This window comes from Oryx dammah, unplaced genomic scaffold (assembly GCF_014754425.2).
Source record: "Oryx dammah isolate SB20612 unplaced genomic scaffold, SCBI_Odam_1.1 HiC_scaffold_28, whole genome shotgun sequence".
NCBI classification, from domain to species: Eukaryota; Metazoa; Chordata; class Mammalia; order Artiodactyla; family Bovidae; genus Oryx; species Oryx dammah.
The window spans coordinates 115,459,746-115,473,884 of NW_024070212.1; the positions used below are offsets into that span (position 1 = coordinate 115,459,746).

The following is a 14,139-nucleotide window of genomic DNA, read 5'->3' on the forward strand; positions in this document are numbered from 1 at the left end:
GGTCTCCTCAGTCGCGCGTGGAGAAGCACCTTCCTGGGCGCTGTCACTCCGCGGGCACGCAGCCCCACCCACGTCGGCGGCGTCGCGTGCGCGCGCAGCCGGGCAGGGGGCGGGGCCCCGCGGCGCGTCCGTTGCTAAGGCCGCGCCACCCCTGGCGACCGAGGGCCGCGGCCCGGCGCACGCGCCTGGGCGGACTCCGGTGCACTGTGGGATGGGAACCCGAGCGGCGCGTCGAGGCCGGAGCGGGCAGCGGAGGCGGCGGCGGGGCCGGCGGCGGCCCGGGAGCCGGGCTTAGGCTCTGCGGCCGGCGGGGCGCGGCCATGAACGCGGCGGTGGTAAAGCGGACGCAGGAGGCTCTGGGCAAGGTGATCCGGAGGCCGCCGCTGACCGAGAAGCTGCTGAACAAGCCCCCGTTCCGCTACCTGCACGACATCATCACGGAGGTGAGCGTCGGGCCGGGATCGGAACTGCGGTCTGGGCCAGGTTCCCTTGCGCGGACCGGGTGCGGGCCGGGGTGCGGGCTAGGGTGCAGGTCCGGGGGTCGGGGCCCATGTGGGATGTCGGGGTGCGGGCCGGAGACCGGGATGCGGATCGGCGGTCGGTGTTGGGGTGGGAGTCGGGGGACGGGGGTTGGGGGGTTCGGACCAAAGCTGGCGTTGGGATTGGACCTCGCGTCGCGGAGCGCTGCCCCTGCCCGAGCAGCCCGGCCTCGGCGGGACGGATGACCCCCTGGGCCACCTTTCCCCGGAGTGTCCCGGCTCTTGGGGAGCATTCTTATGTTTTCTGTCCTGCCCCACTCTTCTTAGAGCAGATCTTCCACTCAGCCTGGCAGGGCTGTTTCTGAGACTTTTTTTTCCCTTGCAGCATCTGGCAGATGGAGAGTGTTTGCAAATCCCAGGAGAAGGACATTATTTTCTTGTTAGTGCCCCACCCAAGTTTCCCTCCACCTGCTCCTGCTGTGGTCACCCCATTGTTGTTCCGTCGCTAAGTCCTGTCCGACTCTTCCCAACCCCATGGACTGCATGCAGCACGCCAGGCCTCCCTGTCCTCACCACCTCCCCGAGCTTGCTCAAACTCGTGTCCATTGAGTCGGTGATGCCATCCAACCATCTCATCCTCTGCCGTCCCCTTCTCCTTCTGCCTTCAATCTTTCCCAACATCAGGGTCTTTCCTAGTGAGTCATCTCTTCCCCATATTGGATGTTTAATCAATACCTGTGGGTGGACTTATTGAAGGTCGTTGTTGGGGGACCTGGAAGGATAATAACTACAAAAGAGCAGGGCTGTATTTGCTGATCGATGGCAGAGCATGCCTTGATATTAGTTGCCTCACTTTCTTGCCCGGTGGCTGGCGGGTTCCTGAGTGACGGAGACTTGTTTGTTGGCACATCCCGGGCACGGTACACAGAAGGTGCACAGCAAACACTCACCGCTGAATGGAGTCAGTCACGGCTCCTGTGACTCCAGTGTCAGCGCCCATTTCCATGGTGCGCCCGAGTGTGGTGTTGCCCTTGGGAACCCAGGCATGCTCTCTGGGCTTCAGGAATCACGTTCAATTTGCAGGTGTCCCGGGCTCTTACTCTTGCCCATGTTGGTCCTTACACTTCACTTCTCGATCCTTCCAACAGGTTCGGCACCTTACTCTTCCACAAACTGTGCCTTACTTGTCTTTGCTCTCTTGAATTAGCTTATCATGTGGACTTCTCTGTGCTTACAAGCTGTGCTTAAAACTCTCAAAACTGACCCACATCCCCAGGGCTGTCTTGACTGACCTCCTTGTTCTCCTCCTAAGCTAGTGCAGCACCTAGACCGCCCTGGACAGTGTCTGGGGAAGGTACGAGGCTGTGTGGAGAGCCTGGTGGGACAGGGCTGTATAGGGAGCTTCTAGGGGGAGCCAGGCCTTGAGTGGCATCACCTCTTCCTGTGAAATGGGCAGGTGGTGTCCTCTGACCCAGGAGGGATCCAGTCACTTAGCCAGGAGGTAAGTGGCTGACCGCACCGGTTGCTGCCCCAGCCGGACACTTTGATTTTCTGTTTGTCCTGTTTTCTCACTGAAACCAGAAAGCCAGGAAAGAGGCTGGGGGGGCTGCATCTTTCTGTGGGTCCTGGTGTGGGCTTATCATGGTGTGTGCTGTCCCCACCTCCTGCCAGGTTGGAGGCGGGAGGAGAGTTCAGGCAGGAATCGACTCCATTGCCAGGTAGCCAGACTGTGGGGAAGGAGTTCCGTGTTCCCCATTGGGATGCACTGGTCTGCCTTTTTGGTAACCTAAGGTCAAAAGTTGGACTGTGAAGAAAGCTGAGCGCTGGAGAATTGATGCTTTTGAACTGTGGTGTTGGAGAAGACTCTTGAGAGTCCCTTGGACTGCAAGGAGATCCAACCAGTCCATTCTAAAGGAGATCAGTCCTAGGTGTTCTTTGGAAGGAATGATGCTAAAGCTGAAACTCTAATACTTTGGCCACCTCATGCGAAGAGTTGACTCATTGGAAAAGACTCTGATTCTGGGAGGGATTGTGGGCAGGAGGAGAAGGGGATGACAGTGGATGAGATGGCTGGGTGACATCACCGACTCGATGGATGTGAGTTTGAGTGAACTCCGGGAGTTGGTGATGGACAGGGAGGCCTGGCATGCTGCAATTCATGGTGTCGCAAACAGTCGGACAGGACTGAGCCACTGAACTGAACTGAAGGTCAAAAGTAATTTCTCTACCTGTGTAAAGATAAGTATGTTAATTGTCACTTATTTTATAAAGATGTTAGAACAACTGACATATGGAAAGTGTTTTCAAATAATACATTTCTCTGAGCAAAATTCTTTACTACCCCTGAGTATCGTGTTCAAATCGCCATATTCTAGAGTTTTAGTTACTGCTAAGCTAACTCCGTATCTTTCATAACTTGAAGCGTTGATCCTGTGAAATTAATGCCTCTTGTTGCTGGAAATGATTGCTCACACTGTCAGCACACCAGAAAAACCTCAAAAGGAGCAAAATGAAGAAGTTCTAGGAATATTAGATGCTCTTAATATTCCGCTTCATTCAGGAAAGCCTGGTGTGCTGCAGTCGTGGGGTTGCAGAATTGGGTACAACTTAATGACCAAACGACAACAACTCTTAATGTTCTGCCTGTCTTATCAGGGGAAATAGCACAGCTGTTGAGCGGTTTGGAAAGTATAAGCTAGCTAGTTGTAGCCTGGTCTTAAAGAAGGAACTTGGTATTAGTGTGGCACTGTCTTTTCTTTCTTTTTTAAAAGCATGTCTTATGGTAATAAGTACTCTTTATATCCGCCAGGACACACACTTATAGGCATATTCATCCTTACCACATACGAGTGCAGTCTGACATTTTCTGATCAGTTTTATTTTTTAAAAATAGGCTTACTGCTACCCATTGCATTGACTTTATAGTGACCTGCCACAGGAGAACCAACGGTCTGAGAGGACCCAGGGCCCTGGTGTGTCTGGGGGTGGGGAGGGGCAGAAAGCATCACCAAGCCCGACTGAGGGGTAGCTGGGGGGTCCAGGTTGACGGGGGAGAGGGAGTGGCGAGGGGACCAAAAAAAACAGTGATGCGGCAACAGACCACCCCTGCCCAGGCCCCCCGCAGGGTCCCGGGAAGCAGTTGAGATTGATGTAGTGGTGCGGAGAAACCCAGGCCAGCAAGTCCCTTTTCTTCCCCAGATCCTTGCTCTCCGCTGCTCTGAGCGACCCTCAAAAGACGCCTGGTTCTGCTTTTGGACCTCTCGGGGTCTCCTTGTCGTCCTGAGGCTGAGTCTGTATTTCCTAATGGCTTCGAAGGCCACCTGGGTCAGGCCCCTGCTGGCTCCCTGGCCTCAGGCCCCTCCTGTCAAAGGCCGTCTGCCCCTTGAAGGGACCCGCTTGGCCCTGGGCCTTGTGGGACTGTTTCTCTGGCCTGGCACGTGCTCCCCCAGATCTTCTCTGGCCTCAGCTTGGGTGGGCTTTGCTCCGGGAGTATTCCCAGACACCTGGGCCCTCCTGCGCTTGGATCAGGGAGATCCTGTCCCCACTTAGCGCCCTGTAGGTCCGTCGTGCTTACCTGTCCTGGCAGCCACGTTGACTTCCGTGAGGATCAGCCGGGCTCTGCCTGGAACGAGGCCCCCACACGTGGCAGACGCTGGAATGCACGTCATGTCAGTGGATGGAGGACGTCTGGGTGTGGACAGAGCCCGGTGCCCTCAGCGTGGGGCGGTGGGCACGGCTGAGTCCCAGGCTGTCCTGGGGTGCCGACCGTGGCCTCGCCTTTTCTTTTGAAGGTGATCAGGATGACGGGCTTCATGAAGGGCCTCTACACGGACGTCGAGATGAAGTCCGACAACGTCAAGGTAGGTGGGAGGCGGTCTCCTGGGGGACCTCAGAAGCTGTGCTCCGGGGCTGGAGCACGAGGCTGGTGGCTCTGGGAGTGCCCAGCGGCCTCCTCACCTCAGCTTCCTCCAGCAGCTGCATGGCACACTACGTCAGCCTTCAGAAACTCAGCTAGTGTTCCAGAGGTGGGTGCCCGCCCATCGCCTGAAAGGAAAAGCTTTACCGAACTTTTATTTGGTGGTAGTGGTTATTAAGAGTCAGGAGTTCTAAATCTGACACCCACCTAAAAATAGCTTTTTGTCCAAACAGGAAACTGGGCCTATTGAACATCCTCAGGATAGTGCAAGCTCTTTTTCAAATATTTTAGTATCTGTGTTTCAAATGAATATCTTTCAGGATAAAGATGCAAAAATTAGCTTCCTGCAGAAGGCCATAGACGTGGTAGTCATTGTCTCCGGAGAGCCGCTGTTGGCGAAACCGGCTAGGATCGTGGCAGGGCACGAGCCTGAGAGGACCAATGAGCTGCTGCAGAGAATTGGAAAGTGCTGTCTCAGCAAGGTAGCGCCACCCACCCCACAGCTGGGAGCTGTGCACACCTGGGAGGGCGACCAGGCGGGCCACCCCGGGCAGTGGGCAGCGTTGGAGGAGTGGGGTTTAGCTCTGTCCCTGCAGTCCGATCCCCCCTCTCCTGGAGCCTGGGAGTTAACACCCATGGTTTAAAGCTCTGCAGTGAACAGGTGAGCGAGTGCTGGGCACAGGTTTCCCGAGCTGTCAGTGTGCAGTAGGGGCGCCTTGGGCGCCCTGCTGGGGGCACATGGCTGAAGGCCGCTCACCCAGCCTCTGAAGCCCTGTGCTGCTCCTCTTCTTGGGCCCCCTTTCAGAGCCCGTGACTTTCCGGCTGGGGTGGCCGGAGTGGCTGGAGGAGCTGTTTCTCTCCGTCTGTGAGGTTTGCGGGGTGTCCCTGTTCTCTGCCGGCCTTTCCAGTCCCCCTCCCGCTCCCGTCTTCTCCTCGCTCTCCCCGGAGGAGTGTGTGCCGAGCTCTGCTGCCTTCCGAGACACCCCCAATGCGCTCGTGCAGGGGCCGGATTTCCTGGGGTCCTCACCACTGGCTGGAATCCGGGCCTCTCTTGCCTCGCCGTCCTTCTGGGGCTGTTGGAGGAGGTCTTCCCTTGGGCCCTCCTCCTTCCTGGGATCTGAGTAGCCCCCAGCGGAGCAGAGCTGGACCTTTGCCAGGGGCTTGGGGAATACAGCCCTTGGTGGAAGTATTGGGCTGGAGGCCGGGGGCTCGCCTTCCGCGCTGCTGAGGTGGGAGAGGCGGGCTCCAGCCCACGCGGCAGGTAGGGAGTGGGGAGTGGGGTGAGACTGGCTCCTGGGGCCGCAGGAGACCCCCGCCCGGTGGGTCCAAGGCTTGGGACTCAGCTGTCCCAGATCCTGCTCGATGCTCCCTTTCCAGAAGCGGATCTGATGAGTGATTGCTGCTGAATCCTCTGCCCCCGCCCCGGGTGCCTCAGGAAGCCCCATCCCTCCGGTCCTCGGCTCTCAGCGCCCCCGGGTGCCTGCCCCCAGGTCTCCTGCTCTGCCCGCTGCCTCGCTCATGCTGCAGGTTTCTCAGGGCCGAGCTGCCTCCCCCGCAGCCCGTGGGGTTGGCTGCTCCTCCCGGGGTCCCCGTCATGGTCCCCTGGTGCACTGCACCGACCTGGTGGTTGTGTTTGGCCGTCTTGCTGGTGCGCAGCGTGGCCTTGGCCCTTGGTCTAGTGCCTGGCGTGCGACGGGCACTCGGCACAGGCTTGTGGAAGGAGGAAGCGTGTAGGCAAGCGGGACTTCTGACCAATGTGTCCGGGACTCCGGGGGCAGTCAGGGATGCTGCCCAGGGGGTTTTAGCATCTAACGGGGCTCCAGTGAGATCGTTCCTTAGGCCGGCCTCTGTGGCCCTGTGAGAGGTGCGGGGCAGCTGGCACACGCGGCCTCGCTTGGCAGCTTGGGTGGAGGGAAGTGGGGTCCGCTTAGCTTGAGTGGACTCTGGTGTTAAGGACTGGAAATGCTGGAAGGGACAGGTCTAGGCCATGCTGTACGTTGTCTGTGATAAAATTCATTTCCTTTGGGAGACAAAGAGTCCCTTTAATGAACAGTCTTTACTGACGCTTGTGTATTCAGTGTACTGATTTCATGCAACCTTGCGTTTTCTCTCCTCCCGTTGGGACCAGCTCTCCAGTGACGACGCGGTGAAGAGGGTGTTGGCCGGAGAGAAGGGGGACACAAAAGGACGGCCCTCACAGACGTCCAGACCGCAGGAACTGGATAATAAGAACGTGAAGGAAGACGAGTCCAGGGTCCAGAAAGACAGAGAGGTGAATGCAGGTTCCGTGTGTCTAAAATAGCGGGGCCTTTTGTGGTTCAGGTAGATAATTTGTAAGTGATGCTGTTACTTGGCTTTTTATTTTCCAGGATAGAGGAAATCCTGAACCAAACGAGAGAGGTACAAGCAGAGATCAGAAACAGAAAGAGGACTTAAGGGAAGAAAGCAAACCCCGAGAGAAGGAACGGGACAAGGCCAAGGCCAAGGAGAATGAGCGGGACAGACACAAAGAGCCGGAGCGAGACAAGCCCCGCGAAGGGGACCGCGAGCGCGCCAAGAACCGGGCGCGGCCGGGCAGGGAGAGGGACCGGGACCGCGGCCCCCGGGAGCGCGACAAGGACGCGGAGCGCCGGAGCGAGGGCGGGAAGGAGAAGGAGCGCGGCAAGGAGCGGGAGCGGCGGCGGCTGCGCAACGGGGAGCTCATCAGGGACCCCGAGCCCGAGCGGAGCCGCGAGCGCGACCGGCCCGAGAAGAAGGTGCGCGCCCCGGGGCCGCTCCGCTGCCCGCCCGCAGAGGGCGCGGGTTCCTCGCTAAGATTCAGACCGCCTTTCGCTGCAGTGTGACGGGGAGACCGCATTTATGTCACCCGCCCTAAAATCACGGCCAGCCCCGAGTCCTCGCAGAACCCCAGGGTGCTGTCTGCCGCGTGCACGCGTGTCGGGGTGTTTTCCTGGGGAGCCGCGGACCCCGCCACCTTGTGAGCGGTTCCTAGGCCACCCTCTGTGTGGGGGGCTCCCCCCGGGCCGTGGGCCTGGCCGCCTGCATTCAGGGTAAGGGCCGCTTTCTAAGTCTCTGGGGCATTAGCCAGGTCAGTACAGTGAGACCCCAGCTTACTGAATTCCTGCTCAAGTTCTCAGGTAAATTTAGGATTTTCCAGAAAATTCGTTTGGTTTCAGGCAGTGTTTACTTTTGTTGTTGTTTCCCTAGATGTTCAGGTTATTTTGGAGTCTCTGTAGATAGGGTAAGCCTCCTGTCAGGGCTGGTGTGCGGACTCTGGTTCTTGGGGGACATCGCATAACTGTAAAGTGTCCTGGGAAGGCCCTTGAAATTCTCCAGCCACTTGGAAGGAGGAAGCTGAGGTCTGGACCAATTCAAGGTCCACCCGAGGAGGTGGCAGGTGTCGAGGGGCCAGGCTGAACCCCCCCTCTGTCCTGCTGTGATGGCCATCTGGTTTTGTGGCTTGGCATCCCAGGGGTGTGGCTCTGGGAGGTGAGCGGGCCCGTGGGACCAGCCCAGCGCCAGGCCTGGAAGCTGGTCTTTTTGGTGGTTCTGTTGGTAACCCGCCTGGAACCTTGGGGTCCCCTAGGAGCGTCCAGAAGTCAGGTAGCCCACCATGTGGTATGTGTCATAAAAACCGAGACCGCCTCCGCCCCCCAGCCCCCATTTTTGCCTCTGTTTAAATGGGGTCTAAGGAAAGTCTTTTCCTCTGACCTGGCTTTTTGTGGCACTCAGACATTCTTGTGCATTTTGCTGTGCCCTGCTTGGGCACCTTCTCTGCCGTCCAGGCCTTCAGACCCAGGGTTCCCCCTGTGATGTGTCCCGGGGTTTCCGGTGGTGTGCCTGCCGCTGTGGGTGGACACCCGGGCTGTGCTGCACTGAGTGAGCATCTGAGACGGTGATGGGGCCGATGCTGCTCCCAGCTGGTCATGCTTGGCTCGCGTGGGTGTGCACAGGCCTGTCGTGATGATCCTGCTGGCCCGGCTCCTGTGTCCGTCTGGGGCTCCTCTGTGGAGCATGGTTTTGGGGGGCATGCTGCGCTTTCTCCCGGGAGCCCCCCAGAGGCCTGAGCTCCAAGGCTTCTGTGAGGGCAGCTCTGGGAGGAGGAGACGGCTCTCACCCGTGTCCTGCCAGGTAGTCTGATCCGATCTCTTGACGTAGAAGAGACGCTGGTGAGATGTTCTTAGCCTGTGAAACCCTGAGTGTGTCCCCATGTGGCGGTGGGGGTGTGAGGTCAGAGTGGCCACGTCGGGGTGCTCCCTCCTTGCATGTCTGTGGGCAGCTGAGTGCTGTGGGTGGGGGACCCGGGCATGGAGCCCGGCCTACACAGGAACTGCTTCAGATGCAGCCTGCCACTTCATAATGAAGTCGCGAAGACACTGAATTGTTGAAATGTTGAGCAGGCACCCATTGCTTTTCATGGAGGAAAATCTCAGCAGCTGTGTCCCCTCTCCCTATGTTGACACGTGTCTGAGAGTTGACTTAAGCGCGAGGCATCCTAAGGTGTTGATTTAACCTCTTACAGTTTGCACATCATGTTTGTCTTGAGAGTGCATTCGTATCGCATAGTCTGAAGCCTTTGCTCCGTCGGGAAGTGAGAGTTGTTTCCTCTCGGAAGCTGGGACCAGGGCAATGTTGCCCTGGGTGTCAGAGCTCCTTTCTGCTCCAGATCCCCTGTGTGTCCCTGGAACGTTTGTGGGAAGCTTGGCCTGGTGGAGTGACCGTGGGGGAGACGCTGCTCCCTGCTGTTTCCACCCCGCCCCCCTTCCACCCCCCCCAACACCCCCTAACCCCCCCCACCACCACCACCCGGGCCCTGCCTCGGACACCTGTGGCCTTCCGGCCGCCCCGGGGGGGTCCTGGCTGACCGACGCTGCTGGGGCTGGGGCACTACTTGGCGCTCCTGTGTGAGTGGCTTGTCTTGCTGTCCGTCAGCCTTAGAGAAAGCGTCTCGATGCTTTTTTAGATGTTACTTGAGTAATTCTACAGTTTGAATTTTTTTTTTTTACAGTCATCAAGCTCAGGAGAGATGTCTAAAAAGTTATCCGATGGATCTTTTAAAGACCCCAAAGCCGAAACAGAGGTAAAATTTGAAAAATAACTTTAAGAGATGTAAACCCATAGCTGTGCTGAGACAGGACGTGCTGTGCCGTGGTCCTTCCCGGCGCCCGGGGCCTCAGGCGCGGGAGCCCACATTTGTTCATTTGTAAGAGGAACAGTGTCGGTGGTTTCCTGCCTGTGAAGTAGATGGGGCGTGTGCATCCTCTGGGTTTCTGGGGCAGATTCTGGGCCCTCCTTGTACCTTTGTTTGACAGGTGTGACGGGTGGCATGCAGAGGGGCCGGGTCATGGTGTGGGAGCGGGTGGGGTGGCTCTTCGGGTCAGTGTGGGGGGATTAAGTCACCCGGCAGATGGGGACAGAGGGCTGGCTGGAGGGGCCCGTCCTGCTGCGCTTGGCCAGGGGGCACCCTGCACCGTGCTCCCCCTGGATGGGGTACGGTCCAGGCCGTGCCCTCCTGGGGGTGTTTAGACTCCCCCTTGCTTCATCATCCAAACTGCAGCTCGAAAAGTGTATCCGGGCAGCCACAGGGAAGATGGACAGGCGTGGAGTGGATGCTGCAGGGCTGGTGAGGGCTCCACATGTGGCTTGAGAGAGGGGTTGGGCGGAGAACTGCAGCAGCGGCCAGAGGGTCGGCCTGTGGTGTCTCCTGTGGTTTATTGCTCTGTTTAGACAACATTGAGTAGGTTTGCACTCTCAGAGTTGTTCACAAGCGCACTGAAGTACTCAGGCTTGTATCGACAGAGGTCAAGTCCTCGTAAACTCAGCTGATAAGACAGTGATTCTCAAGGGATGGTCAGTAGGTGGCTGACCTTCTTAGGGCTGTACAAAAAATGTGCAATTCTGTGTGAGGGTGAAGGAGGTTTCAGCTTCCTTCTGACCCCACGCTCAGGCCCTGGTGCCCTGATTGCCTTCAGCTCCCCTCTTGGAGCATCGGGGTGTTGTCCTGTTTCCTATTGGCTCTTTCCTTGCACTTGGATAATAAATCTGCTCCTGATGCATGATGTTGCTATGTGGGGCATCAGTTAATGTTTTTTCTTTTCTTTCTTTTTTTTTTTAAGACTGAAATTTCCACCAGAGCATCCAGGTCAGTGACAACAAAGACGTCAAAGCGGCGATCCAAGAATTCAGTGGAAGGTACTGCACAGTTTATCACGTAATGTATCTGAAAGTATTAGACTCTTGGCCTTAACCACAGCATCCACTAGGGAAAAGCTGCTGTGGATAGAAAGCAGGTTGGCCTTTGGAAGGCGTGAACAGAGACCGTGCAAAAATGATGCAGATATGTGGCTCTCACACCCACATGCATGTGTGTGCACTTGCACACATGTGTGAGCTCACGACACCAGGGACAGAGCACACCTCTTTGCTGGAGATCTGTGTTCTGATCTAAAAGATGTGATTCAGTGTTATTTTTCTAGAGGTGTTTGTTAGTCTTCTGTGTCTCTGACTCTTCTGAATGGGTAGGCTAGTTTCGTCCTGATACAGGGTGGACATGGAGAGCCTCCTGCCCTTAGACTGGTGGTGTTTATTTTATGGGCTGTCTAAAACAGTGTTTAAAATAAGAGCAGAAATTGTCCCTGGGGGTCATGCTGAAAGCTGGAGCTGAAGCAGATGAGCCTGGCCTGGGTTTGCCCGAGGGTGGTGCCTTGTTATGACAGACCAGGGAAAGAGTGTCAGTCTGTCCAGGGGTGGGAGGGACAGATGGTGCCCAGCAGTGCTGGAGGCTTTCAGTGGAAGCATGGAGTAACTTTGAATGAGCAGTAGTTGTTCCTGAGAGTCATCTTTTCCCTAAATCGTGAACCTTAAAGTAAATGTAGCCAGGATGCAGTGGTTGAGATTCTTCACTGAGACATTAAGCTTAGATGGCGCGTCTCGATCTCTGACGTTGATAAATGAGTTAGTGAACGTTTTTGTGCCAGAAACTTCTTCTGTCTCTCGGGCCATCTCTGTGGGATAGGTCCGCAGGTGTGATTCCTGGCACAGACGCTGGTGCGGGCATCCGGAGGTTTCAGCCGTGGTAGGTGCTGCCCCAGTCCTCGCCCTTATACATTCTTCCGGGATTTGTTTTGAGCCTTTGCTGATTTTCATAGACAGAAAGTGCTCAGAGTCTGAGTGCTCTCGATTTGCGTGAACTCCTTTAACGTTAGGGACATCTGCCAATGTTTTTTGGCTTCCCTGATAGCTCAGTTGGTAAAGAATCCGCCTGCAATGTTGGAGAGCCCAGTTTGATTCCTGGGTCGGGAAGATCCCCTGGAGAAGGGATAAGCTACCCACTCCAGTATTCTGGCCTGGAGAATTCCATGGACTGTGTAGTCGCCAATTTTTAAATAAGTATCTGTTTCTTGTATCTTTCCAGGTTTTTAATTCTGATTATGTTTGGCTTCTGACTTGCCTCGGTGTGGAATTTCTATGCCGCACCAGTCTGTTTGTGTGGTCTGCCCAGAGGTTTGAGGATGAAGACCTGCGTCCCCATGGTCGCTCTCCGGGTGCCCCAGGGTCGGCCCTGGCTGGCAGTGCCTTCTTGCCTGCTCTGTACTCCCCCTGCTGGCCTGCTGGGGTCTGGAGTCTGGGGTCTGCTCTTTCTGTTTCCGTTTTTCTCTTCCGTTTCACTGTCAGTGCCCTGGCATTTTTCTTTAAAAAAAAAAAATGCAAAGCCGTTTTATTTGCTTATTATTGCAGAGACATTTTCCAGTCATTTGAGTTCCATGAGTCAGTCCCACCTCCCACGAAACAGACTTGTCAGGAGGTGCCTGCACTTGGGTGAAGCCTAGGCTTTGTTCCTGGGACGCCTGGATCCTGCTGCTTTCAAGTTAGACAGGGGGTTCCCTCTCTGGAGACGTGTGTGCGGTGCTTGGGTGTGTCCGCCAGTCAGGGCTCACTCAGTTGTTTCTGGAAATGGTATCTTTCTTTGCCTCGTTAATTTTGTGGTGGTCTTTGTTGGAATATACACAGAGGCGTGACTGATCTGTGTGGCTGTGTCTTCATTCTAGCCTGGATCAAACCTTAGCACAGAGTTGTTGCGCTGGTTCTTTTCATTTTCTAAGCTGACGGTCATGTCATCTCCTTTTCTCCTCTAATAACTCAGGATGTTTGCATCTGAGTTGACTGGTGAGCTTGTACCATAAGGTTCCTTTTATACGGTCTTTAAGAGATTTGGTTATCAGAGATTTGCTGGCTTTATGACATTAAGCTCTACTAAGCTACTGACAAATAGGTGAACTCTTTTTTCTTCCCTGCCCACTTTGCCGAGCGCGGACCGAATAACCCCAGGTCCTCAACTGGCACAGCTGGCACTGCCCCCTCTTGTAACGGGTAGCGTTTGGGCAAGTGTCCGGCGCCCAGGAGGTGTGTGAGACACAGGTGCTCTGTGTTCCTGCTGAGAAGAGAAGCCTTGAATTTACTAGAAGGGTGGGGGTTGGGAGAGTATCACGCTTGTTGAACATACTGAGAATCTGAAAGCCATTCCAGAATCTCTAGAGGATCGAAAAAGCATTCTGCTTAAGAATATGAGAGTTTTTTTTTTTTTTTGCTTATTCTTAACTAGTGAATTGTAGCAAAGTGAAGCACTTTCAGCTAGGGAATGCATTTTAATTTCATTTGTTCAATAATATGCAGCATTACCAATTAATACATATTTTCACTGTGCAATTTCACATCAGGAAGAAGGGACTCTAGAACCAGTGAAAATAGTCTCTCCCCTGAAAAAGAACGTAACTCTTCCTCCAGTAAAGCTAAGAAGGAGCATGCCGTGAAACAGTTCGGTAAGACTGAGTGAGCCCCAGGGGAGGCTGAGAGTGTGCGCCGGCGAGTCGAAACCTTTAGCTGCCGGATCCTCTGCTTGGCCACCTAGCTGCTGCCCTGGAGATGCGCCTGCTCGGCTCTGGGACGGGGCCCTGGCGCTGGAGCACTGCCCTTGGGCGGCCGGGGTGGGGCAGGGCAGAGGGGCCACTGACCCCGGGATCTGAGCCACAGTGTGCCCCACCTCCAAGTGAAGGTTCCCTGCCACAGATCAGGCCCTGGCCCATGGTCCACAGGAGGCTTCCATTGTTCTGCAAATGTCTGTGGGGTCCCTGCCCTCATGCAGAGTTTGCTCTAGAGGGAGAAAACAGATAAGAAGGAGAGGTCAGGGTGTATACCTTCTATTAGATAAGAAGGAGAGGTCAGGGAGTATACCTTTTCTGTTAGATAATAAGGAGATGTCAGGGTATATACCCTGTATTAGATAATAAGAGGTCAGGGTGTACGCTTTCTATTAGATAATAAGGAGAGGTCAGGGTATACACCTTCTATCAAATAATAAGGAGAAGTCAGGGTGTACACCTTCTGTTAGATAATAAGGAGAGGTCAGGGTGTATACCTTCTGTCAGATAATAAGGAGAGGTCAGGGTGTATACATTCTGTGAGATAATAAGAAGAGGTCAGGGTGTATACCTTCTGTTAGATAATGAGAGGTCAGGGTGTACAGCTTCTATGAGATAATAAGGAGACGTCAGGGTATATACCCTCTATTTTATAATAAGGAGAGGTCACAGTATATATCCTCTATTTTATAATAAGGTAAGTTCAGGGTGTATACATTCTGTGAGATAATAAGGAGAGGTCAGGGTATATACCCTCTATTAGATAATAAGGAGAGGTTAGCATATATACCCTCTATTGTATAATAAGGAGAGGTCAGGGTATACA

At 55.2% G+C, this 14,139-nt stretch overlaps 1 protein-coding gene and 1 long non-coding RNA gene across 5 annotated transcripts in view; both read left to right on the top strand.

The window, feature by feature from the left end:
* Positions 1-214: 214 nt before the first annotated feature.
* Positions 215-14,139, top strand: part of TRAF3IP1 (TRAF3 interacting protein 1) — a 60,972-nt gene continuing 47,047 nt past the window's right edge. For both annotated transcript variants that reach the window (XM_040231904.1, XM_040231903.1), the window contains exons 1-7: positions 215-443; positions 4,271-4,339; positions 4,716-4,877; positions 6,524-6,667; positions 6,765-7,151; positions 9,404-9,475; positions 10,512-10,587. In XM_040231904.1, the coding sequence (XP_040087838.1) occupies positions 321-443; positions 4,271-4,339; positions 4,716-4,877; positions 6,524-6,667; positions 6,765-7,151; positions 9,404-9,475; positions 10,512-10,587 (1,033 nt within the window). In that variant the 5' untranslated portion in view covers positions 215-320. The remainder of the gene's footprint in view (positions 444-4,270; positions 4,340-4,715; positions 4,878-6,523; positions 6,668-6,764; positions 7,152-9,403; positions 9,476-10,511; positions 10,588-14,139) is intronic.
* LOC120856514 overlaps positions 13,429-14,139 on the top strand; it is a 970-nt gene continuing 259 nt past the window's right edge. For 2 of the 3 annotated variants that reach the window (XR_005719448.1, XR_005719450.1), the window contains exon 1: positions 13,429-14,089. This is a non-coding gene — a long non-coding RNA (uncharacterized LOC120856514). The remainder of the gene's footprint in view (positions 14,090-14,139) is intronic. The other variant, XR_005719449.1, reaches the window with a different exon arrangement.